At 44.7% G+C, this 26,837-nt stretch overlaps 1 protein-coding gene across 1 annotated transcript in view; it reads right to left on the reverse strand.

Annotated features, from left to right (window-relative positions):
• Positions 1-3,073: 3,073 nt before the first annotated feature.
• Positions 3,074-26,837, reverse strand: part of LOC138567766 (embryonic protein UVS.2-like) — a 37,117-nt gene continuing 13,353 nt past the window's right edge. The window contains exons 4-11 of the mRNA XM_069646256.1: positions 15,184-15,359; positions 14,625-14,706; positions 9,875-10,002; positions 6,475-6,590; positions 6,086-6,311; positions 5,005-5,126; positions 4,642-4,867; positions 3,074-3,084 (exon numbers count right to left, since the gene is read on the reverse strand). Coding sequence (XP_069502357.1) covers positions 3,074-3,084; positions 4,642-4,867; positions 5,005-5,126; positions 6,086-6,311; positions 6,475-6,590; positions 9,875-10,002; positions 14,625-14,706; positions 15,184-15,359 — 1,087 coding nt within the window. The remainder of the gene's footprint in view (positions 3,085-4,641; positions 4,868-5,004; positions 5,127-6,085; positions 6,312-6,474; positions 6,591-9,874; positions 10,003-14,624; positions 14,707-15,183; positions 15,360-26,837) is intronic.

Raw genomic sequence — 26,837 nt, forward strand, 5'->3', positions numbered from 1 at the left:
TTTGCTTGACACATTTTGTATATATTTAAAGTATATGCCATGATGTCTCTTGAATGTAGTGGGTGTTTGTCGTGTGTCTTATTTTATTTTGGTAGTTTATTTTATGTTTATACCAATATGTTTGTCTGTGTAGTATTCACTGTGCTCTTTGAGCTATGTAGGATTGTATTTTACATTGTTTAAGTCAACTAGATCTTGCCACTTGCTTATTTGTCTTTGTTGGTACGCCATTACCAAATATAATTCTAGATTGACTTCTGGGGAGAACACCAGGGGGTGCAATCAGGGAGCTCCACGTTTGGCCATGAAAATGACATCATGAAGAAGCCCTGACTGGCAGGAGCAGAGGGTCCTGAGCAGCTGGAGAGCTGGGCCCCCTATCTGCGAGTGAGATCGGGGCGGGAGCCTCATAAGGAGGATCATATGGCCCCAAGTTGGAAGCAGCCGGTGGCCGTGGAGAGTCATGGCCGGTTGGAGCTGCTCCGAGTAGCCCCTGGGCTTGAAGAGAAAGATTGGTACAGGTGCTGTGGAAAGAGGAGCATACAGCCTCAGGCAGGAAACTTTCTGCAGGCGAGGAGTGGCAGAGTGCTGACGGAGGTGGAGACAGACCGGCACTTGCTCTGAGCAGCCACCAGGCTGTGAGGGAAGAGCCCTTTTGCTGACATCACTGCCAGAGGAGGGCGGTTGAGCAGGCCCATTGTAGGGCTGTCCTGAGGCTGGTACAGTGGGCCGGTGACTGCCGAGTGACTGGACGTGTTCCCACTCCAGCCGGTGCTGCAGTACTGTTCCCTCTGAGGAGGTGAGGTTGAGAGGGGTGCGAGGAGCAAGCTCTGGGTGATTGCCCCTAGGGGTGTGGACGGTTGTAGGCCTGTGTTGTTTGGAGCACGCACCAGAAGCCCCCAGCTGCACAGGGAAGTTGTGTTCACCCTCTGGGCTGTTAGTACTGAAGTGGGCAGAGCGTCTATTGCACAGTGGAGGACAGTTGGGGCTGAGGTTGGTTTATGCTTTTGCTCTGTGAGCAAGCTCTTCTCCCCCCAGATATGTTGAGGCTCTGTAGGGTCTGCTGACTTAGGCCAGACACTGGGTGTGTTTGTTGAGGACATAATGTTATAGTCCACGCTGCTAAGTAGTACATTAAGAAAGATAATTCATTCTTTGTGCGTGTATCTGTATAGATATCACGTTCCTAGTTATCCCATAATGGAGCTGAATGCAAACAGAGGTGAACATTTCTTTAATCAAGTTGAGTGCGAAAAAAAACATAAACAAGCAAAGTACACAAATGAACATGAATGGGTAAAAATTAGAAACTACAAATTATACATATCAATACCAAAAATAAACAGAAAACATTTAAGATACTGTTCTGCAACCAGTCAAACAGCAGAAGTACTCTTCAATAAAACATGAAAGATGCAGTTGAGTTATTATGTACAATTAACTCATTTGTTAACTGTTGCAGGTCTGCCAAAAAGCCTTCTTCGGGCAAATTGCAACTGGACTCCATGAACTTGATGGGTAATATGAAGTGGGACGTGCCGATGGTGACCCCGTATGTGTGACAACCGCAAAACAGAGGTGCGAAAGGCCCGCTTGATAGTCCACGTTAGTCTGGTGAGCTTGTGTTTGGCACCCGTATCCAATTCATAATCTTAATACGAGTCCATGTGAGTGGTGCATTTTCCTTTTTCAAAGCAACCTGTTTCCCAAAGGGCTGAGGAGTGGACCAGGATTCAGTTGACGAAATATCGAAATTAATTCAGTATTCTCCCGACCACAAAACAGGAATTGTTGTGCACACCAATGCACAGTAACCGCTCAAGAACATGTGTTTGATGATGATGATATTGATATAATTTAATTTACGTGTTGAAAATTAAAGAAACAAATGGACAGAAAAAAATATTTTTTGATGGTGATTCTCAACCTCTTTGGGATGATTCCTCACTTCAGTTGATATCTATTGTTGAACTTTTTCCATTGGATCTGTGACAATTTGATTATTGTATCAGGACTGAGATGTTTAATTATTCAAAGAATAAATCCATTACTAGCTCACTAAGCTGTGAAGCATTCAAATTTGGAACGTGGAATGGCAATATGAACGGGCCAAATTTAATCATTTCTCCTGTTTTTCAAAGGACATACATTGGATCATCAAACTGTTCCACAGTGAGTGATGGGCATGTGTCACAAAAATAAAACCCCACTGGGTCAGGCGGTCAGCTTCCCTGTTTAGACGTGCTTGCTTTTGGCTTGCTTGGTTGTTGGGTAACCTTGGTCATAGCACTGAGTCCGAGGCAGCGTCTTTGCTGAACTGTCATTCACAGGCTGAAGCCTCACTGCCCAGTGAAGCCCTGAACCACTGTGAGGAATATTGGTCTCCCCTCTTCACAGCATTCATAGCAGAAGCTAATGGTTGTGGGAGACAGTAGTCGAGTCTGGAGAATGATGTCTTAAATTGAGCATAATGGAAAAATGTACATCATGTGCTAACACAGTACAACTGAAAATTATATGCTAACTGGGAATAATATAAACAGGCAATTATGTGCTAAATGGATTGAAATATACATGCATACAAACTTTGAGAAAGAATAATATTGATCAAAATATTTTGTGCCTAGTGGTGGCTTTGCCACTTCGATGTACATATGTCCTATTTTCTGAAGATTTCCTGCACAGGCAATGCAGAATATTTTACTGCCATGTGTCTGTAATAAAAGGAGTGCGCATCATCATATTTCATGCTTCAAATAAACTTTATTGGATATGTCTTTGTGACATATTGAATATCACAGCAACATGTCCATCCCACATCCCCACGCAGGTAACAACATAAGAATATAGAGAATGCTTGGACACATGCTCTGTCACCAACTCCATGGCCATCAGGTACCCACAGAAAAATAAGTATGCAACAGTGTACATAACACAGAATACAAGGAGACACCAGTGATACAAGACAGGTAAAGAGGAAGAGGAAACATCATAAAATCATCTTCCAGTCATTGAGAAGATGGCATTTGGTAGACCTGACAATCTTGAATTTGTCGCCGATCAGATGTTGCTCCTAGATGGGAACTGCAAGTAAAAACAGGCAAAGAAATGTGAGATGTAGAAATAGATGGAGAATATTTGGAAGTGTTTTTAGTAGTGAAAGCTTATTTTAGTGTTAGCTAACTCCTCCATTGATATGTTTTCCAGGTGTAGAGTGATACGCAATATCAAATCTCTGATATCTTAGTAGCTCTCTGATATCATAAATGATTGCAGTGAATTGAGAAAACAGATATACATTCCCATCCCTCAGCACAGAATTGCTTTGTATGAAGTGATTTCTGCTGTGTGAATGCACCTGAATATCCTGAACGTTTACAGTTAGAGATGAATATTGTGGCTGTAGGGAACAGTTGGTTAGATGAATATATTTCTTTTATCTTCCTCTATTCGCTAGGTGGATGGTTTCTTGAAATATCTTTGTAAAACAACACTGCAGTCTTCATGAAAATTTTGTTGAACTGAATGTGCAGAATTGTTGGAGATATTGATAGTGTGAAAAAGGGAGTATTCATTTGTGATAGAAGGTTTGCAGTCTCTCTGCCATGCATCAGTTGAGAGAGTACATTAAAGATGTATAGCGTCCCCTCTCTTCAGCATCACCCGCTATGTATTTTGCTCTAGGTCCTCAGGAGAATGCTTGCCTTTTGGGAACCTTCTGAGGAGCAGTTTGTTTGGCTGTGTCCTTATTGATAGATTGAGTGTGTTTCAGTGCTATGTGTGCAGAATTCCTCTGGACCACTCTAATGCTTTTAACATTTGTAGACCTTTTGGTGTATTGCCTGCACTATGGTTAAACTGCAGTACCTTCTTTGTTGGTAATTAGTTGAGAATGACTTATGCAGGCATTCTGCACCCTTGTTCTAAGAGGCTTTATAGATGGTGTAGTGGAAGGAAGTAAATATAGTGTGGGTACTTGCAGGAGGAAGTACCATGCTAGGCTCAAGTTATATAGGTAAGAGTGTTAGTCCATTGTACAGGTAAGTGCTTTAGCAGTCCTTATGTAGCTCCCTATAAGATACAGGCACAGAATCTTTGGACATCCAACACCCCAGCCAGCTAACCTCCAACTGTCATTCTTCAGAACACTCACCCAGCTTGTCCCAAACATTCCACACAAGCATTCCATGCATACATTCCATCCACGCATCCATAAATTCTGACAGTCAAAATACAACAGAATACTTTATAAAGTCAGTTAGAAAGTAGTGGGCTGCTTCTTCTGAGGGATTCTTATGATTGTGTCTTTAAATCCCAAGTCTGACTGCACGTTTTTTTACACTGTGCTACTTCTCAAATTATTCCTTGGAAATCTTATTGTTGACCCTTATTTGTGTAGATTATTCTATGATGGGAGATAATGTTCTGCTGTAGGATTCATTGTGAGGGATGCTTTCAACCCCCCACCCACTCACCAGCTCTTGTGAGTAATTTCAATAATGCATGTTTCACAAATTTCTATTCAGTAATGTTACAAAGCACACCATGATGTAATCTGATGCAAAATAAGGTCACATAACACAACCTAATATTGCTGAAAGTAACGTAACATAACATTTTGTTTAGGATATGTGGTCTTACCAATCGTGTATTTAGCTGAGAATCCTTTCATCTGTACTGTGGGGTCGCTGTGGAACAAGAGCAGCATGGTGTTCCCAGTGGACACCAGTGTGGGGATTGTGATGGAGCCACAATATTTGCCGATAAGTGGGGATTTGTCTGTGGGGCCATTGTGTACTGAAAGGTAATCGATGCGGCAATATGTAGAGTCTGGCTCTAAGTTAAAATCGGTGAATGTCAATGAAATCTGCAGAATGATACAAAGTAGAAGAGAGGTTATTGAGGAGCTGCGTCATGACCTTGTGCTCTGCCACCAGTGTTCACTTGGCCATGTTTTTGTGGCTCTCTCAGTGCAGGAGTAAACAATGCGTAATTGGGGCTCACCTTGTTCCCTTGCGGGGCCCAAATGTAATATTCACAGTCCATGTTGGATGGGTAGTTCTGGGGATAATTTTCAGATGTGACAGTCCCCCCTGATGAGCTGGTGTATGCATGAGCACAATATTCTGAAAAGCAAATAGAGCAAGCACTTTACATGTTATGAAATATTGCCATTACATAACCTCCCATGCAGCATTCGTATGAGCACTTTATCAGCAGTGGCTAAAACCTTCCCCTGCACCCACATGAGAATCATTATAGTATGCAATGTAGGTACAAGCAATCCATCTATTTATCCATCCATCCATCCTTCCTTTCTTAAATCCACCCCTCACTCAATCCCTTAGGACGTAGGTTTCACATGGAGCTTTTTTTAATGATTAGTAGCAATTGTTTTTTGCCTCACAATGCGCATATTCGTGTAAATCCCTGAATTCATAACAATGATACTCCTCAGTGGGCGTCACCGCATCACTGACCCTGCATCTTTCTCTTTTGCCACGTTTGCACCTTGCCCATAACTCCACTGTTCTGAATGTCTGCCTTCAGTGTCAAGTGCCCAGAAGAGAATGTTTGCATGTTTCAGCACTGGACAACTATTTTCTTAATAAAAAATAACAGCCTCATTACAGGTTTGGAGGTGCGGGAAAAAAGTGGAGGAAATTCCGTTTCCTCCATTTTACCCAAACTATTACCACTGGCGGATTTTGGAGGTAAAGTGTATGCGATATCTCCAACTTCATGTTCAAACAATGCTGCCAAAAATCCCCAATGGAGTCCTATGTATTTACACTGCCAAACACCATTTGTAATATGGGGGTATTCTCGCCAGAGGTACTACCACCATTGGTAACACCGTTAGGTCAAGTAGTGGTAACAGTAATACAGTTTGGTGGTATCGATGTAGTGTTACCACTGAGATATCACCAAAGTCGCAATGAGACCAATGTGTAGCAGAAGAAAAGAATAGCTCTCCTATTAGATACAGATATTGCAATTGTTCTGAAAGATTGTTTTATGAAAAGTATTGATGAATATGTCATTCTTCCAGTAACTGTGAGACAATAAAGAGAAAGACTCATACTGTTCTGATAGTAGGCATTGAACCCGCTGGATGTGATGGCGCTATTGCTGACGAACTGAAGCAGCATGGCATTCCCAGAAGACACCACTGTGGGCATGCTTCCTCTCCCACAAGCCTTGTTCAGCAAAATCGGTGCATCACTGGTAATTCCATCATACACCGTCACATAGTCAGACTCGCAATTTGGAGAGGACTCAACATCGAAGGCATTAAATGTCAGTACTATCTGGAATAGAAGGTGAGGGAATTAGGTTTGACAATACTACCCTGTCATTGATTTGCCCTCATCACAGGGCTAATGGCTGTCTGTATTCTTCACTGGAGGAGCACAGTCTCCCCCTGAGATATCGCTTTTAACCAGCCCTGCTCAGCACTTTCTGCAGAATTACCTGGAAGCCAGTGGTTCGCATCAGATAAAAACAGTTGGCATTGTTTGGGTACTGGGATGGGTAGTTAGTAGAATTCACAAATCCATAGCCAACGGTAGAGATAGTGCTGCACATGCCTGCAGGAAGGAAAGAAGAACAAGATCCTTTCATGAGCAGATCGTACCAGGGCTCCTTACCAGTAGATCATGAATTAAATATTCCAAGTATATCCCAAGTCAGTAAACCATGCTCATTGTCCATTGTAGCATTCCAGAATATTTACTTCACACAACCCTACCACCTATAAGAATATGTTAGTTCTACAAATTACTGTGTGAAATGGAACAGAGCAAAATGTGTCAAAAGTCACAAATTAAAGGGGATGGAAAAAACTAGTCAGTACAATGGGGAGGTTGGTATCACATTGGAGGAACGAGATTGTGTGACAGGAGAATGGCCGGAATAAAATGGGTTCAGAATTTGCGGGAATAACAAGGCAGGAGAGGATCCCGGTATATAATTAGAGCAGTGGGTGTAAGGATGCAAATTGAGGAAATGATGCTGGGATCAAATGGAGGAGCTGACGATGGAATAGTGTGGGTGGTATGATGAATCCTTGGATGTCATTCCTTCTTCACTAGGGGGAGACCATTCTCATGGGGCCCGGGCGGTGTGGCCCAATCCAATTGTCCCCCTGGGGGTGGTACATCGTGGGACGATCGCATGGGGAGGAATACACACTATAGGACTAGTAACGACTATCAGAGGAGAACGTGGTATCCCCGCAGATCACCTGACCATAGCCCACCTTCCTACAACCCTAATATCAATCCCTACCCTAACATATCCATGTGCTACTGTCAACCTACCATCTTGGGGAATGCTGGAATGAGGAAGAGTGTAGTCTCTGTAAGGGAAAAAGTACCCATTTCCCTAGAAAGTACTGGGACGAGGAAGAATAGGAACTATCTAAGTGGAGACTCCTTGTGCAGTGCTGAGATGAAGAAGAACTCCATTGACTCACAAAAGGAACAGCAAGATCAGTACTGTGATGAGGAGGAGCAGTGGAGACATGAAGATCACCTCTGTGAACGACATTGAACAGTCTAGTGGTGGTTACCGACCTCCTATTTGTCCAACCTTAGTTGAAAAAGAAGAGGGAATCCAGGAAGTGTTGTTAAACCCTACCTCAAGGAGCAAGGAGCAGGGAAGCTGTGGTCTACTGAGAAGGGGTTGTGGACCGGTTTACCTACTAGAGAGACGGGGAACCTTTGAAAGGCGGTTAGGTTTCTCTTGGAGGAACCAAGAGAAACCTTCCCTCAAGGACCAAGAGGGTAGCAGGCCTGGCGGGACAGAGAAGTCAGATGAACAGAGGCTGGTGGCGAGATTCCGAAGTGTATTGCCACAGTCTGGTGGAGAGCCTTTCCTCCTGCGGGAGCGTGGCTGTGGCCACTGAAGCGAGAAGTGGGATAGCGTGTTCCACGTCGTCGGAACAGACCAGCAAGGCCCAACAGCTGCAGAGAGGCCACAGCTGAGAAAGACTTTGTGGAAGCTGTGAGGATAAGACAAACAGCTTCCTGGACTGACCGAGACCCATGGCAGAGACCCCTGAGGAAAAGGAGTCTCACGGCTGGCTGGAGGAAGCAGAAGAAGGTGCAGACTGCATCTTCATAGTTGCAGTTCCTGGCAAGTTAGTGTACCAGGGGCTGTCACGTGGAACTGGAACTAGGATCTGAGAGAGACTCACACTGCATGCATCAAGGGTGCCGAGGGCATCCTCATAGTAATGGTACCTGGCATGATAGTGTACCAGGTAGACTACAGGAAGAGAACGAATTCTTTAGGGTTTGGACCCATCAAATACGACTGGAGAGAGTCAAGTTGGGACATTGTATAAAATATGATCAAAGCCAGAGGAAGAGTCATACACCTTGGCATTGTGAAAATCCCTGAGAAGCTTGAGAAAGACCAGAGGAAGTGAGACATTCCCACTGTCATTAAGAACTGTGTTTTGTGAATTGGAAAGTAAGAGGAGAACCAGGAGAGGGAACCCATATCCACCTGATGTGGAGAAGTGTGGAAAATGAACCTAACATTGGGACCTGCCAGAGGAGTTTACTACAGACCAGTGGAAGGGCACCGTCTCCTTGTGACTGTATAAGTCTGAGAAAGATAAGGAGAAGGGAGGCATTCCCCCTGGTGTTGGGAAATCTGCTTGTTGACCAAGGTATAAAGTCAAGATGAGATCCAAGGGGAAGTGAGGCATACCCCTTGACTGGGATAGAAGCAACAAACACTGCAACACCAGAGATATTTTGGGAACTTTTGTTTGATATGATATGTGCAACTTTTTGTTGGATACTACATCACCTGCGTCCCAAGGAGAAGATTACATTCTGGGAGAAGGGAGCCATTCTCTCAGGCTCTCCTACCCAAGGAGAACTTTGCTGTGCACCTGCTGCCCAGAAGAAGGGAGTCATTCTTCTGGACCAACAACCACTTTTTGTTAGTTATATCAGAATGGAATGTAAGGCACAGAGTGAGGTTCATGCACACAGGACATTGGACTTTTATGATTTCGGAAATCTAGACATAACCTTTAGTATTTACTTTGAGGCAGGGAATCCCCTCTTAAAGTCAGGGATAGGTTGGTTTACATTTTCTTTTACGAGCTTAAATAAAGCTGAGTGTTTAAACATGCCACCTGTGTTTCAGTCTCCTCCTTCTGCAACCTTACAGTGGACAGAATGGTGAAGTAAAGTGGGAGAGATGGATGGTCATTCAGAACACATTGAAGGAGAGGACCCTGGGATAAATTAGAAAGAACGTATGCTATGGTTACCAGGATGTAGATTATGCAGATCTCACATTGGAGCAGGGAATTCTTAGAAGATACACGAGACAGGAACACTGGAGCAACATGAGAGATGCCGGAAATAATAGTTAGAGGATCGCTGGATAACATGGAGGGAAAGGATTTTTCAATAACATAAAATGATGCATAGATCACTTGGAGAGGAGGGGAGGGGGATGCTGTGATGAAATAGATGGAGAGGATACTTGGATATAATGTGTAGAATGGAATCCAGGCTAACATGGCAGGAGGGAATGCTATTATTACGTGAGATTAGAGAATTCAATTAAAAAAAAGTAATCATATGGCAAAATGAGATGCTGTGGGAGGAGGTAGAAGAGGATTCCATGAGAGATGAGAGTATCCGGATCTCATAGACATATGTCTGTTAGCATGGGAACAGAGGGAGTATGAGAGCATGGAGGTGTAGATGTTGCATGCAAGGAGCAGCTTCTGGTTTCAAGTGTGATGCAGGAATACTTGGGTTACAGGCGGAAATTAAAGGAGAAGAAGAAGAATGTATTATTCCAAAATATTCCAATAAATCTGGTGGAACACACTGCTTACCACAGTTATACAATCGGTTGATTTTCGCTATGTCCAGATTGCTGAGGCCAACTCTCTGACCAATATTCGCAGAGGGATTCCTTGTGGGGATGATGGTTGGCTGTCCGGATGTGTTAGAGAAAGCAAACCTGCAGAAAAGACATAATCAATGCACCCTCATTGTCTCAAATGTTCAATTCACTGAACGGGAGGGTCTTATGCCTTAGTGCTCTGTGTAGTGGGATTTCATTACTGAATCATGAATGCATAATATTTCCACTGTCAACACACACATTTTACAGTGACTCACCATCCCTGTTTGGTCCAGACCATGCTGGGCCTTTTCATATGTGCTCCTCATTTGCTTTTGCTTTTGCATTTGCTTTTAAAAGTCTTTGTTTCTGTGTAGTAACTAAGTAAATAGGGCTTATTTACCCTTACATATAATTAAATACAATTATTGGACACTGAAGCAATCACAGACCTGTCATCCTTTTCCCCTCTAGTTATGGATGTCGGGTTCATTCTCACGGAATTCCACTTTGGGGATTCGGTTTTTCAAACTCAGTGATTGTATTTCATTGAAATCTTCAATGATCTGATGCTCAAAAGATCACAAGAGTTCAAAATGTTGTTGATTCCCTGGATTTAGACATGCTATGTTTACCATTATTGGAGATTTATTTTCGGTCCAACAGATTTACTGTTACAGGCACTTGGTCTGGCATAGTTACCGCCATATTACAAATTGCAGTGGAGATGTAAATCCCCATTTTGTATGAGTACATGGGACTCTCGGGGTCTTGTTTGGCAGAATTACCGCAGCAGTAATTCGGCTGTGGTAATTCTGCCATGGTAATTCTGGGGCGAGCTCCTGCGCCTCCTCACACATACTGATCCACTCGGTGCATCCTGGTTTCTGTTCTTGTGACTGAAAGTGGAGTCGGAGAGAAGCAGGATTGTATGTGTATGTTGTTCTGTATGTTTGTATTTATGTGCATATGAATCAGAGAATATTGTATGTATGGGTGGTTGGGTGCATGTGAATAAGCATGTAAAGGCTGTGTGAATGCTGCATGAATGTGTGAATACTGTTTGAATTTTGTTCGAATGCTTGAGTATGTGTTTGAATGATCAAGTGACTGCCGTTTGAAATTAATATTGTGTGAATGAGTGAGAGAAAGAACATGAATATGTGTGAATAAGCAAGTGAATGCTGTATGAATGCGTTTCGAGATGAATGTTGTGTGAATGCTGCATGAATGTGTGTTTGAATGGGTGAGTAAATGTGGGCGTGCGTATGCTGGATTTGTGCCAGCATGTGAGGCTGATATGAGGTGGGGCAGGAGAGATTCTTTACTGGGCATCTACGATACTGTTTCATAGATGCCTAGTAGACAATATGAGGCCACAGCAGGAAATGGCTGGGATTGCCACACCGAAATGCCAGTCTTGCCACGTAAAAACACTTATCATGTTTAAAACGTGATAAGTGTTATTACGTGGCTAGACTGTCATTTTGATGCCATCAGTCAACCCATTTCTTACTGTGGTATTACATGTTTTACTGTCCACCTGTGTCAATGCAAGCATGATAAGTGTTATTATGTGGCTAGACTAGTATTTTGGTGCAGCCATTATTACCATTTCTAACTGTGTCATGACATGTTTTACTGGGCATCTATGATGAAGCAAACATCATGTTTTATTTTGTGTCTGGACTGGCCTGCACTGGAGCAGCCAGTTTGAACATGTGTTTTATTGGGGCATGGCATTTTTAATGGCAAAGGCAAAATGAGTATGTGCTAATGTGCAGGTACTGGCATATATTGGCAGACCCAATTTAGGCAGGTTTTCTTATAGTATCATTACTGGCATTATGCGCAAAGCAAACATGAGAAAGGCCTCATGAAAATGCATTGGAAAATGCTCCTGTGTACTGTTGGTTACTTGTATATTAGATTATTTCAGGAATAATCCTACAAAACTGATTTCAAACTGTCTGGCTTTAAACCCAATTTTTCACGAAAAGTAATGTGTAATGCACCATAATGCACTTTTCTTCAAACTAATTTCTGCGTGGAGAACCCCTACCTCCCAGATACCCGTTATTGGTTTGGGCTCCCTCCCTACGTTCAGTAACTCTTGCAAATTTGAGGCAAATATTTACACCCACTGATTAAAACATTCACCAGCCGTAACTGCTAAATGCAACCCTTGGGTTGATAACGCTCTGTATAAAGTAGCACTGCCCTGTCAGACAAAGACAAAGACAATTTCCGGCAGCAAAAGGCTTGCATCTAGCAGTGGCTGGTGGCATTTCACAAGGATTCAATGCAGAATAGTCTTGACTGCCTTGTGCTTGGAGCTTTTGGGTACGTTTATAAAACACCAACAACATTATGGTGGGTTTAAAAAGGTTTGCAAAAACCCCTTCACCTAAAAACTGGCGCTTTATTACAATTTTACCATCTGAATTTCATATTATTACTTCCAATATATATAATACCTTAAAGGTATCTTACTGAGCAAAGTATATTTATAAAACCTAGATAAAAACAATACTGTTATTTCTAAAAGAAGCGTACCATTGTTTGAGTGCCCCGATCATAAAGGAGAAGGGGACACATAGATTCAGTTAGAGTTCCTGGATGTTTTGCATCCAATCAAAGAGCATTTTGGGAACTTACGAATGTCCACATATCTTTGGATCTCACAAATATGCCTGTGATAAACTTCTTGCATGTTTAAATGAGTGCATAATGCACTCTGGTGCATTGGTGCTAATTTGATATTTCTCAACACTCACACTAACGGTGAAGTGTTTGTAAACACGAACCATACACTACTAATTTGTAGAGGTTCAGAATTTGGATGTGAGGTAAAATAGCTGTGATATCTGTCAATTTGTAAATATTTGGGGGCCCAACTGACAAGCCTTTTAGAAGAGGAAAGGCTGAGAGGGGAATCGACATCCTTAGAGAAATATACACATGGGGCCTCATTACACGGTAGGCGGTGGACCAAGGTGCTGTTAGCACCTTGGTCCATGCCAGTAAATTACCGGCACCGCCTTGGCGGAAAGGGGAATTACCGCCCTACTCCAAGGTTGGTGGGGCGGTAATTCCCCCTTCCACCATTGCCCTTCCCCATTCCCATTTTTGCCCCATAGGGCATAATGGGAATGGGGAAGGTGCTAATTATGGTACCGCAAATTTGCGGTGCCGTAATTAGCACCAAGGTCCCTTTGCGGGTTGGGTTTTAACGCCTGCAAAAAGCAGGTGTTAAATTCCCCAACCCACAAAGGGACCTCATAGTACGGCGGTAAGGGTTAACAGTCACCGTTACAGGGCCAAAGTGAAGAAAGAAAGCGATTTTCAGGGTGTTAATATTTTATGTGGAATATGGATCCTAAGGCAACAGCTCCATCTAGCGGTAACAACAGGCTTAGCTATGTGCGTTCGGGTAGTCTGTACTGGACATGACTGCATCGGACAAACATACACCTGGCCTTTTACTATAGGTAGAGAGGATCCTGCGCTGCAATGTTTGATGACGAAGTACTAAATTCTTCTTTCACAGATAATTATTTCCTGCACCCCAGTGTTTGATCTTGATGATGATGCCTTTAATTCTTCTTTCATATAACCTTCTCGGTGCCGCACTGCAGTTCTTGATTACGATGCTTTATATCAATCTTTCACAAATATTTAAATATTCTGCACTGCAGTGATTGATGTTGAAGCAGTAAATGTGTCCTTCTTAAAGCCTTCTTTGCCCTGCACTGCATTGCTTGCTGAGAATGCATTCAATTGTTCCTTCACCAATCATATTTCTTTCACTTAATGTGCTTATTGATAACACATTCAATTCTTGCTTCACAAATCTTTCTATGGCTATCATTGCTGTTTGTGAAAATATCCTAACTAACCCGCCCCTTCTATCAGGTGGATTACTGCACACTGACAGCACCTTTGTCCTAAACCTGGATTTAGAAATGCTTTTTTATACCTGCCCCCTACCTCACCAAAAGATGTTACATTCTGCTTTAGGAAGTGATGCCTTCTCGCTCATGGTGTTTGAGTGCTTTAGATCTCACCAAATCTCATGTTGTTTGTTGAAAGTTGTCTTGTAACTTTTTGGTTTGGTCTTGAATTTAATTAAATGTGCAATGTTTGGTCACATTTGCTTGATTTTGCAAGTTGTGCTGGTGATACTTGGGTGGAGGTTCCCTTGCTTACAGATTTTCAATAATACAATGAAAATGCATGTACCATGTTATCGAGTGATCTATGTTTAAGTGAAAATTAAGGTTGAAACTAGAATAGTGCTGGCTTTGCTCATTCGAATATGAGTGCAGCTTGTTTCCCCAGGTATAGTTGCTTCTGTTCTGGCATTCTGGCATTCTCTTGTTTTAGTGCATGTCTTTTAGGATGTAAACAAACATTAAGTGTATAGTGAAAAATCAGATGTGTACAATGCAAAGGTACAAGAAAAGACCGGCTATGGTGTCCCTGTGAGTTAAGAGGACTGAACACAAGATTATTGCATACATTAGGCCTCGACTACTAGAAGCCTTATAACATGGCAGTTTCCTGAGTGTTCCATTAAGTGATAACAACCATCACATTTACAAATGTTCAGTATAAATGTAAACTGGACACAACTCAAATTCTCCATGATATTACTTTGTACCATTCAATTTTAAAGGAGTTGACAACCCCATACAAAGGTATGGACTTCATGCATCTCGTCAGTATCTCAAACTTACTTTCCATAGTGCATCACTGAAGAGTAGTCATACTCCAAGCCCAGGTTATTGGTGTTGGCTTTCTTAAAGTTGGGCTGATCTCCTAGATAGGCAATGAAGCAGAATGGGTCAAGGCTGCCAAACACTCAGACAACACACAGCACTTGCTGACTGAAGTTCATACTGATGTAACATCAGAATGAATTTGTCATGATAAAATATTGCACTATCAATACTAAACCTGGGGCCTGCCATGTGTCTATAAGGGTCGACAGAGATACATAGATAAATGGATCTCTAAATATCTATAAATACAGAAGCACACATACAAACAGGCACAAACACACACGCACATGCACACACACTACACTGTGGTTGGGCATCCGATGACCAGATGTTGTGAGAACGATGCCCCGTGAATATAGCAGCTGTCCCACTTCTGTTCAATTTACAACTCTATATAACAATCACTGTATTCACAGCATGGAAAATGTTATTTATAACCTAATTCAACAAAACAAAAAAAGATTTAACATTCATATCAGCGGCAGTAAATATACAGAATACATTTTGACTGTACCTGGTGAAATAAAATCTGTCGCAATCCTCACATAATCATCACGGTCACTTCGGCTCTGCTCATGTTCAAAGCCAAGGTTATGGTTTAGCTCATGTTGTATTATTCCTTTTACCAAACAGCCACTGCCCAAAGATGCCGCCTGTGGACCCCCATTTCTTCCAAGGTAAGACCAACAGCTGGAGTAAATAGGAGAGGTAGAGGTGAGAAATCCAAGCCACTGAAAGCAGAAAGATGCTTAATATAGAAGCCATTGTTTAATCATTTGGAAGTGGCCCCCTTGTTCCATAATTAATTGGGTCTGCATGGAGTTCTCTCCAAAGTGCACCAAGGTACAAACTGCAGTCATGGAATCACTGTAGTGCATGTGCTGACATGCCAAAAGCCCATTCTGTCCAGGAATAACCCAAATTAACCAGGTCTGTTCCACGATTACACTATATCCTATACCATGGACAGATATATACCAAGTGTCTTGAAGCAGGGTTTACAATATACATAACGTGTGCCAATCCTAAACCTTATTGCAAATCATGGGTTGGCATATCACAAGAGAGTTCAAGGGAATTTCCTCTTATGGAAGATGTGCTGTGACCTTTCACTTCTCCTTTGTCTAGTCACGGCCATAAGCCCCTTAATATAGTTGAATGTTTGTCTGCCCCTGTCTGACTTTAAAATTCCAGCTCTCGATCAGCAGAGCTTACAAATAATGTGGGCGCTTTCCTCTGGGACACATTTTCTATGATAACAATTAACAATGAGATCAATTCTAAACTGGTGTTTTTTCACATAAATTGGCATTACTGAACCCTTCTTTATGGATGTGTTCCACCTTTTCTTTTAACCCAATTTTGGCCAATGACTTTGTGCGCAGAATTTAAGTCATCACATCTTCTGGATTTCTGATAGACCAGATTCCAGCCTCCCTAGATCCCATCACCCATTTTGTGGCTGATATTATCAATGATTACTTTATGGAGGCATATCATTTACAGTCACTTCTATAGAGAAACAAATGAAACAATCCAGTGACCAAAATACACAGGCATCACATTTTTATGATGCATTTTCCCACAATATATTCTCCCATGTCAATGCAAAACACACTTCATGATACCTGTCTAAACAGTATATGCAAATATTCTGCCAATGTAAGGTGACATTTTCCTGCTGGCTGTCCCAATATATGACTGCATTACAACTGTAAAAATACTCTAAGTTTGCCAGTGCCAAATAATGCCACCATTGGCACTGTAAAAACACACTTAAGTTGATTGTCGCCAATGATGACAGCATTGCCACTGTAACAGAATGTTCAATAATGCTGGTATTGACTCTGTAAGAATACACACATTTTGGCTTTCCAAAAAATGCCAATATTGCCACTGTAACACTGTATTGCCCAAAAATGCTGATATTGTATTTTCAGAACACAGTGATGTCACTGTGCCCAGTAATGCTTGCATTGCTACATTGAGAATACTGTCATGAATCAAATGGAGTCATCACTGATCTCACGCCGGTGACCTCCCATGTGGCCAGGGGATGTCAGCTGTTGCCTGATCCGGACCCTGGGGTCTAGATAATGGACAATTAGAACTGAAGAAGCCAGTCTTGTAATTTTCACAAAGTGGATCTGAGTTGTATGTTTGATCTATTGTAACGCTCACCTGATTCTCGCAGAGGCGCCGGTCTTGACTGGGCGACTACCGTATCTTCAAAGGTGATGTGTAGCACCCGGTTGGCTCTTTGGGCTGGACCTCTGTGCACTGTATGCCTGACTTCAAGAGTAAGATGTCTGCAGACAGAAAATATGGGATTAATGAACTGGCCTTATTGGGGGGGTCCCTATCTCTTCCCTTTTTGCTCTCCTGTAGACCCCCAAAGGTTAACGCTCTCACCTTAGGTAAGTGAATGCCGAGCTCTCCATCTGCCTCGGGGCAGGGTGCTGTAACCAGTTTCTTCACTGGATCGGTAGCGCAGGCCTCTTGACTTCAGAGGACTGCTGTCCGTCGTTTACTGCACGAACGGTAAGTTTCGAGTAATTCTATTGTCTTTAAAGTCTTTAGCAATGATGTCTCTTGTTTTGCAGGTTCCGGCGATGGCGGATGACGGGCTGAAGTGAGTTGAAGATGGAGTCCGTATGATGAATAGAAGCGCCTGGAAGCACGTAAGTAAGCGCTTGTTGCCTGCTTCACGATGCGCTCTAACTGTCTTTTATTTTGCAGGTACGAGTTTGGAGCGGCTGCAGGGTGCCGGAATACCCACTGGGGTTGATGTGGAAAGGAGTAATGGCACGTGAGTATTAAAGTTCCCCAATGTCTTTAAACGCACCTTGTTTTGTCTTTCAGATGCAGGATGCAGCACCGAAGGCCTCCGGAGCGTGCGAAGAGTCGGTAAGCTTTTGTCTTTCAGATGCCGGAATGCAGTGTGAAGACCTCCGGAGCGCACGAAGAGTAGGTAAGCCTTTGTCTTTCAGATGCCGGAATGCTAACCTGTTCTTTCTTGTCTTTATAGGTGTTGCTGAAGACTGGATTCAGGATGGTAAGCCTTTTTCCTTAGGCCCAGGATCCGATGCAGAAAACACGATGAGCGTTCTGCTGCAGAGGATGCAGAATAACGCAAAGCAAGATTCATCCACCGGGTGTGGTTTAAATAGCCTCCTGTAGTGCTTAGGTGTCTCCTTCCACAGCCACGCCTAGGTAAGAAAAGAGTTCCTGCTTTCCAGAAGAGTTCCAGTGTTCTGAATCTAGGGAGTGGCTCCTGCCCCACCCAACAGGAAAAGTAGTTCCAAACAGAAGAGGATCAGAGGCTCAGCTGGCAGGCAAGTAAGCAACATGGTCTGCTGCAGGTAGGTCCACCCAAGCATTATGAGCCCGGCACTTCCAGCGCTGGGACTGGGCACATTTATGAGCCTGGTGCCACTGGCGCCAGGACTGGGTCCAAAAGGTCCCAATTGGGACTGGTTGGCCCTCGGAACCTGGGTTATGGATCTGCTTCCAAGGGAGTTGGGAAAACCCTGACCTTTTGGAAGCAGAGATCATGACAGTACCCCCCCTCAAGGCCCCTCCCAAACCGGGCTTCTCCGGGGGTTTTGGCTTGTCAGGAAATGTTCGGTGAAATCTTTTGATTAGGCGAGGAGCGTGGACATATTCAGCAGGTTCCCAGGATCTCTCTTGGGGGCCGTAGCCTTTCCAGTCAATTAGGTAAAATAGTTTAGATTTGGAGATCTTGGAGTCCAGAATGCTTTTGACTTCAAACTCGAGTTCTCCATCAACTAGGATGGGTTTTGGAGATTTAGTTAGTCGGGTTTGAGGTTGCACAGGTTTTAATAGAGAGACGTGGAAGACCGGATGTATCTTCATGTGAGGGGGCAAGTCCAACTTGACCGCTACTGGGTTTACTATGGTAGTGATGGAATAGGGACCAAGGTATCTTGGGTTGAATGTGCGTGGCCGTTTTAGAGGTAGATATTTGGTGGATAACCAGACTTGGTCCCCTACTTGATATTGAGGGGCTTCCTTCCGATGTTGATCTGCTCCTTTCTTGTATTGTTCTTTAGCCCTTTGAAGGTGAGAAACAGCTTCCTTAAAGGCTTGGGTGATTGTAGAATGCAGGTAGTCTACTGCATGTGTTTCAAGATCTTGGAGGGGATCCAACTCCGAGGTTCGAGGGTGACTGCCGTACAAAAGAAAAAACGGTGTTTTCCCAGTTCCTGAATGGACAGAGTTATTGTAGGCATATTCGGCTATCCAAAGGATGTCTTTCCAAGTTTTTTCAGTTTGTTGCAGCATGCAGCGTAAATACTGTTCCAGAGTTTGATTGGTCCTCTCGGTTTGTCCGTCGGTCTGAGGGTGGTGACTGGTCGATAGTCTCACATCAATTTGAGCCGACCGACAGCAACTTCGCCAAAAATGAGAAATAAATTGACTACCTCGATCCGAAATTAGAACCGAAGGAAAACCGTGTAGTCGGACGATGTTTTCGAGGAATTCTCGGGCCAGAGTTGCTGCTGTTGGCAAGCCTTTGAGCGGAATGAAATGCGCCATCTTGGAGAATAAGTCCACGATTACTAGAATCGTATTGTATCCGGAGCATGGAGGTAGATCGGTGATGAAGTCCATAGAAAGCGTATGCCAAGGGCGAGGTGGGATGTCAATAGGGCGTAAGAGGCCTGCTGGTCTTTCCTTTTGACTCTTGTTTTGGGCGCATACTCCACAAGACATTATAAAGTCTCTGATATCTTTTTTCCAAGACGGCCACCAGAAGTAGCGCTTGATCTTTTCTGAGGTCTTGGCCATCCCGGGATGACCTTCCATTAAAGAATCGTGATAACAGGAGATTACTTTTTTCTGTAAATTTGTGCTGGGTAGGTATAATCGTTCTTGGAAATACAATAAGTTGTCCTTTACTGCAAAGTCCTTTCCCTGCAGATGCCAATTCTGTATGTCTGCTGGAGTTACAAGTTGCCTGGCTTTATCCTTAACTTCCTCTATGGATTCTGTGGCGATTACACCCAGAATTCTTTGTTCGGGAATGATTGGTACAGGTTTAGGGTTGATCAAGTGTTCTTCCACTCCCATCCGAGAAAGGGCATCAGCTTTACCGTTCTTTGTACCAGGTCGATAGGTAATTATGAAGTCAAACTCGGCAAAGAATAATGCCCAACGGAGTTGTCTAGAGGATTGGGCTTTTGCGGTTTTCAAATATTGCAGGTTTCGGTGATCCGTAATCACAGTAACGGTGTGTCGGGCCCCCAGCAGATAATGCCGCCAAGCCTTAAAGGCAGACTTGATAGCCAGAAGTTCCTTGTCAGTAATCGTGTAATTGATTTCCGGAGGCGAGAATTTGCGGGACCAAAATGCCACGGGATGCAACTGATTGGTTACCGGGTCCTTTTGTGATAGAACTGCCCCCATGGCAAGGCTTGAAGCATCAGTTTCCACGATGTAGGGGAGTTCGGGGCGAGGGTGTTTTAAGATTGGTGCAGAGATAAATTTAGTCTTCAAATCCTGGAAAGCTTGTTCCGCCTCGGTAGACCATTCAAAACGTTTGTTTTTCTTTAACAAGGCAGTGATGGGCTGGACTATTTGAGAGAATTCGGGGATAAACCTGCGGTAAAAGTTAGCGAAGCCTAACATGCTTTGCACACCTTTCACGGAGGATGGTGATGGCCATTTGAGAACTGCATCGACCTTCTTTGAATCCATACGTACTCCGCCAGGTGATAATATGAATCCCAAGAATTCAACTTCAGTCACGTTGAAAACACATTTTTCCAACTTAGCGAAAAGCTTGTGTTGACGCAATCTTTCGAGGACCATTTTCACGTGTTTCCGTTGTTCAGATTCCGATGAAGAATAAACGAGGATGTCGTCAATGTAAACAACAACACACACATTTATGAGCTCTCTGAGGACATCGTTCATAAAATATTGAAAGGCGGCCGGGGCATTGCAAAGTCCGAAGGGCATGACCTGATATTCAAATAGCCCATACTTGGTGCGGAAGGCAGTCTTCCATTCATCGCCCTCTTTTACTCGTACCAAGTGGTAAGCTCCTCTAAGATCCAGCTTTGTATATATGCATGCTTTTCTGACTTGGTCCAGGAGTTCAGGGATCAAAGGTAGCGGATATCTATTCTTAACGGTGATCTGGTTCAGGGAGCGATAATCGATACAAGTTCTAAGGTCTCCTTCCTTTTTTGGAACGAAGAACAAAGCTGAAGAAGCAGGGGACTTGGAAGGACGAATAAACCCATTCGCCAGGTATTGATCCAGGTATTGTCGAAGGTGAAGGTTCTCAGGCTCGGTGAGAGCATAAATTCTACTACAAGGAGGAGTAGATCCAGGTATCAGGTCTATCTGGCAGTCATAAGACCTATGAGGAGGTAGAGTGTTAGCCTGATCCTTCCGGAAAACATCTTGGTATTCAAGGTATTCGGGAGGTAACTGGGGAGTCTCTGAAGAAATTGCTGCCAGTGCAACACCAGGTGGAAGGTGACAAGTAGAGACACATTCTGGAAACTGGACCGTTCTTGCTCGCCAATCGATCAGAGGATTGTGTTTCTCTAACCAAGGTATTCCTAGAATAATCTGAAACTGAGGGGCCTTGATCACATCGAACACGATCTTCTCATGGTGTCCATCTTGACTTACTAGCGTCACCTCTTGAGTGGTATGCGTTACTGGCCCGGAGGCTATCTCCGTACCATCCACTGTAGTAATGACGTCCTTTACAGCCTTGGGACAAAGAGTTAGATTCATCCTTGTTAGGAAAGATTTCGTAATTGTAGGGAATTTTCCTTCCATGTGGCAACCCCTAAACTTTTTGCTATTGTTTTTAACCTTGTTCTTGACTTTGCCAGAGAAGTACAGCATTCTGCCGCACTTCTCTGGGCTTTCGCTCCTTTTCTTACGGGGAAACTGACATGCCCTTAAGACAGTCAGTACCGGGGAACGCTGTTTCCCGTAGTTTCTTTTATCATGTTGCGGCTTTAGTGCAACATGACACAAGAGGGCACTGTAAGCTAAGTTACAGCTCTCTTGGGTCTCTAGCCTTCTACAGGCCCTAGATACTCTTTTAGGATGGTATTTGATCGGTGCAAGTCATTCAGGGACTGGAATGGTGGCAGCGATCGTTTTGTTTATTTTGAGCTCCTTTTGGCGTTCTGAGCACGTTTTTCGCACTGAACCCAAAATGGTGGCCTGGCTCCCAAAATGGCCAGACCACGAGGCTCCTTTGTCCTGTCCACTGACCGTCTTGCTCCCTTCACCTTCCCCAGGTCGGGCGACCCGGGGCCTTCCTTATTTGGGCATGTACTTTCCCGCGAAACGTGGTTGCTTTCGCGGGCTTCTACATGTCGTTTGTGTGCCTCCAGGGTGTGGGCTGGGATGTCTGGTCCCAATACACATCCTGGGTGCCAGAGAGTCTGGGGTGGTGTGAATGCCTGGGACCACCGTGGTCCGTGATTGGTCCACGTATGGTATGTGTGTTGATGAGCGGATCTCCCATTGGCTCCCCTCCGTTTTGGCGCGAAGGGAACCGTGGATAAGAGGGAGCTGGAAACACCACTACCAGGTCGATCTCCTGAGTTCTCACGAACAAAGGAATACAGGAGCCAAGTATCCTGCAACCAAGAGGCTGGACCGAGGAATCGCTGGTGACCCGCTGAAGGAATCCTCCTTTGCACTGCTGTCGTCCTGTGAAACCCTTTCCTCCTTGGATCGAACTAGAAGGCCTGTACTGGTGCTTCGACCTTTGGAATAGCAGGAACAGCTATTCCCGGCGACTTCATCATCTCCTGCCAAGTAAGCCTTCGGAAGTGTCTCTGGGCCATCCAGTTGAATGACCAGCTTACAAGGGAGTCCTGCTCTGTAACCGCCGCCAGGTTGTGTTGTATTTCGAGTCCTTGTCACTCTCCCACGCTTCGTACGCTTGGCGTTCCCAAGTCTGAAGGGAGGAGTGTACATTTGGCGTGAATACACACGGCCGCTCCGTTGTCCTGCTGCGGCAACAAACTGTGCTGGTTTCGTCGATTGGGACGTCTTTTTGCTCTACACGACTACGAGGCGTTCCCTGCTCTTCTGAACCTGCCAGCTGCTGAATCTACGTGGAGAAGCCTGGGTCTGCTTGCTTCGGGGACCGGTGAGTAGTTTAGCTAGGATCTGGTCGCCCTCCTGCAGTATCCCATTGCTTTTCCCTGCTGTGTAAAAACAGCACCCATTTGGCCGTACTCGCGCTCTGCTTCTGCCCGCTGTGGAGGCTGCGCTTGAGTTGCGGAACCTGTTCTCCTTCTGCTGTGCACTAACCCGAACTGCTTGACTTCCTCTGAAGAGCTTCCCCTTTTGCCCGTTGGCACCGGCGTGGCAGGTACTTTGAGCACAAGGCTCCACTCTTCGCAGGGCTCGGACTTCCATCTAGTTAGGTGCCTCTGAAGGCGAACTGAGTCTAAAGCGTTATCGCACTGCCTGTTTTCCTTTCCTTTCAGGTGGACTACATATTTCGTGCTTTAAACGCTTGCGACTGTGTATTTGTATATATGTTGAGTTGATATGGTATGTGTTGGTTTAATATTGTGATATTGTGATTTTCTCGCTACGGTCATTATTTTAAAGGCCTTAAAATAAATGTGTATCTATTTTTGATATAACAACTGTTTGGAGTAGTTTGTAAGCGCTCTTGCTTTGTGTGCTCATTGCGGGCTTTCAGTCACCCTCACCCCTCTTGAGACCTAGTCTTGACCGCCGCGATCGCTACCTTGATTGGTCTGGCTTGTCCAGAGGTTACCCTGTTCCAAGTAATTAGGTTGGCCTTCTGAACTTCTGCGCCACCAGGACAGAGTTCAGAAATCCGTCTTAACAATCCTCAAAACCATTTCATGATCCACATAATTGCCGATGGCACCGCTGTCGACGTAAGCTTCAATTGCATGTAATCGATCCGGATTATCAGGGCTAATGAGGACCATAGGTATCACGAAATGCGAGGTCACGGAACTGGTTTTCACGCTCGGCAAGAGGACCTCTATTCTTGTCGGGCGAGGTCGTTTCCCTGCTCAGAGTTTGTAACTTTGGTAACTGCAGCTCCTACTGCCTTCTTGGCAGGTTTCACCGGACAGTCTCGAAGAAAGTGCCCTGAGTTTCCGCAATATAGGCATAATTGCAACTGTTTTCTCCTTTCCCGCTCCTTTTGTGTTAGAGGACCTTTCAGACCCCCAATTTGCATGGGTTCCCCGGAGTCTACTCCCTTGGAAGGAGTTGGCGGTTTGGAAAATACTCGAGCATCAAACTTGGAACGGTCGGCCTTCCTGTTCTGCAGTCTATGATCTATTTGAACGACCAAGTCTATATAATCCGAACAGTCTTGTGGGGGATTCACTACTTGGGCTAAAACGTCTTTGAGCTCTCCACGTAGACCTCTGTAAAACAGCGTAATCCTTTTGTCCTCAGGCCATTGAGTTTCCACTATTAGTCTATTGAAAGATGCAATATAAGCCAAAAGGTCTTGATTACCCTGTCGCAACGAAAGAAGCTCATTGTCCAAGGCCTGCCCCTGTGAATGTCTTGCGAACAGTTTTTCCATACTAAGCTGAAAGGCTTGAAAATCATGGAGAACCGGATCATCTTGATTAACTAGAGGGATCGACCAGTCTGCCGCATTGCCACTAAGGTACGAAAGTACAAAAGCTACTTTAGCTTGATCAGTTGGAAAGGCTGCTGGCCGGCATAAGAAGTGCAACCGGCACTGATTGATAAATACTGCAAACCTCTTTGGGTCACCAGAAAATCGTTCGGGCGGAGCCAGAGGTACATTCCTAGGTAGGTTGATCTGCACTGGATTTATAGAGGATGTTGAAGGAAGATTTGCCCCTGATGCGGGTAACGGGGTTTGTCCGGCTTGTGACTGTAGCAATTGTCTAGCAAGACCGTCTGTTCTCTCCTTGGAAATAATTAGTTCCCTTCTTAGAGCATTCATTTCCTGACGAGCTGCATGCACTTCTGCCCTTAGTTCCCCAAGTAACCGGGCTAGGTGGTCAGTATCCGAGGTTTCCATAGCGCCTGGGCGAGAGTTTTGCGGTAGGCTTTGCGTTCTGTAACGCTCACCTGATTCTCGCAGAGGCGCCGGTCTTGACTGGGCGACTACCGTATCTTCAAAGGTGATGTGTAGCACCCGGTTGGCTCTTTGGGCTGGACCTCTGTGCACTGTATGCCTGACTTCAAGAGTAAGATGTCTGCAGACAGAAAATATGGGATTAATGAACTGGGGTTATTGGGGGTGTCCCTATCTCTTCCCTTTTTGCTCTCCTGTAGACCCCCAAAGGTTAACGCTCTCACCTTAGGTAAGTGAATGCCGAGCTCGCCATCTGCCTCGGGGCAGGGTGCTGTAACCAGTTTCTTCACTGCATCGGTAGCGCAGGCCTCTTGACTTCAGAGGACTGCTGTCCGTCGTTTACTGCACGAACGGTAAGTTTCGAGTAATTCTATTGTCTTTAAAGTCTTTAGCAATGATGTCTCTTGTTTTGCAGGTTCCGGCGATGGCGGATGACGGGCTGAAGTGAGTTGAAGATGGAGTCCGTATGATGAATAGAAGCGCCTGGAAGCACGTAAGTAAGCGCTTGTTGCCTGCTTCACGATGCGCTCTAACTGTCTTTTATTTTGCAGGTACGAGTTCGGAGCGGCTGCAGGGTGCCGGAATACCCACTGGGGTTGATGTGGAAAGGAGTAATGGCACGTGAGTATTAAAGTTCCCCAATGTCTTTAAACGCACCTTGTTTTGTCTTTCAGATGCAGGATGCAGCGCCGAAGGCCTCCGGAGCGTGCGTAGAGTCGGTAAGCTTTTGTCTTTCAGATGCCGGAATGCAGTGTGAAGACCTCCGGAGCGCACGAAGAGTAGGTAAGCCTTTGTCTTTCAGATGCCGGAATGCTAACCTGTTCTTTCTTGTCTTTATAGGTGTTGCTGAAGACTGGATTCAGGATGGTAAGCCTTTTTCCTTAGGCCCAGGATCCGATGCAGAAAACACGATGAGCGTTCTGCTGCAGAGGATGCAGAATAACGCAAAGCAAGATTCATCCACCGGGTGTGGTTTAAATAGCCTCCTGTAGTGCTTAGGTGTCTCCTTCCACAGCCACGCCTAGGTAAGAAAAGAGTTCCTGCTTTCCAGAAGAGTTCCAGTGTTCTGAATCTAGGGAGTGGCTCCTGCCCCACCCAACAGGAAAAGTAGTTCCAAACAGAAGAGGATCAGAGGCTCAGCTGGCAGGCAAGTAAGCAGCATGGTCTGCTGCAGGTAAGTCCACCCAAGCATTATGAGCCCGGCGCTTCCAGCGCTGGGACTGGGCACATTTATGAGCCTGGTGCCACTGGCGCCAGGACTGGGTCCAAAAGGTCCCAATTGGGACTGGTTGGCCCTCGGAACCTGGGTTATGGATCTGCTTCCAAGGGAGTTGGGAAAACCCTGACCTTTTGGAAGCAGAGATCATGACATCTATATAAGCCCTTTTAACCGACCCTCAAGAATGGGCTTCTTTTCCCAGAATCAACTGAATACTGAGGAAGAGGCAAAGGGCAGTGCCGAGTGGAAGAAACCAGAGGTCCAGGGAACGCTCTACTTGTTTCCTGAAAAACACATGTGCGCAGGAAATTTAAAGGACAGAGGTAAATTGACTGAGGCTGCTGCTGTTGACGAGAAGATATTTTGCCTCTTTGCTGGGAGATTGGGAGAAGCACAGACCGGTGTATTGGAGCTGCACGGCTCACTATCGAGGAAGAAGAGAGACGCTGCAAGGTCGGAACACGCAACAGAAATTCCAGGAGCTGGGGGAAGACTCCTGGGCATTGGCCGACCACAGAAAGCAGTACATTAGTACAAAACGGGCATGCTAAAGCAAAGCCAGGAGAGACAATGAAATGAAGAGAAAGCAGCCAGGAGAGGAAAGCAGGTGGTGCACCTTTGCCAATTGACCATGAACGAGCCTGAAAGCACCAGCGAGAGTCGGTGAGTCAATCCAAGGATAGAGGGGACTCAGGGGCGTATCAGCGAGCATGCTAAACAACAATAATAGTAAACAGAATGGAAGAAAGAGAGAAAGCAAAGAGACTAATTGTAAAGCGAGAAAGTGAATTCCAAACATGTCTCCTATCAGTATGTGAATGTATGG

Source organism: Ambystoma mexicanum, chromosome 2p (assembly GCF_040938575.1).
Source record: "Ambystoma mexicanum isolate Mex_15411 chromosome 2p, UKY_AmexF1_1, whole genome shotgun sequence".
NCBI classification, from domain to species: Eukaryota; Metazoa; Chordata; class Amphibia; order Caudata; family Ambystomatidae; genus Ambystoma; species Ambystoma mexicanum.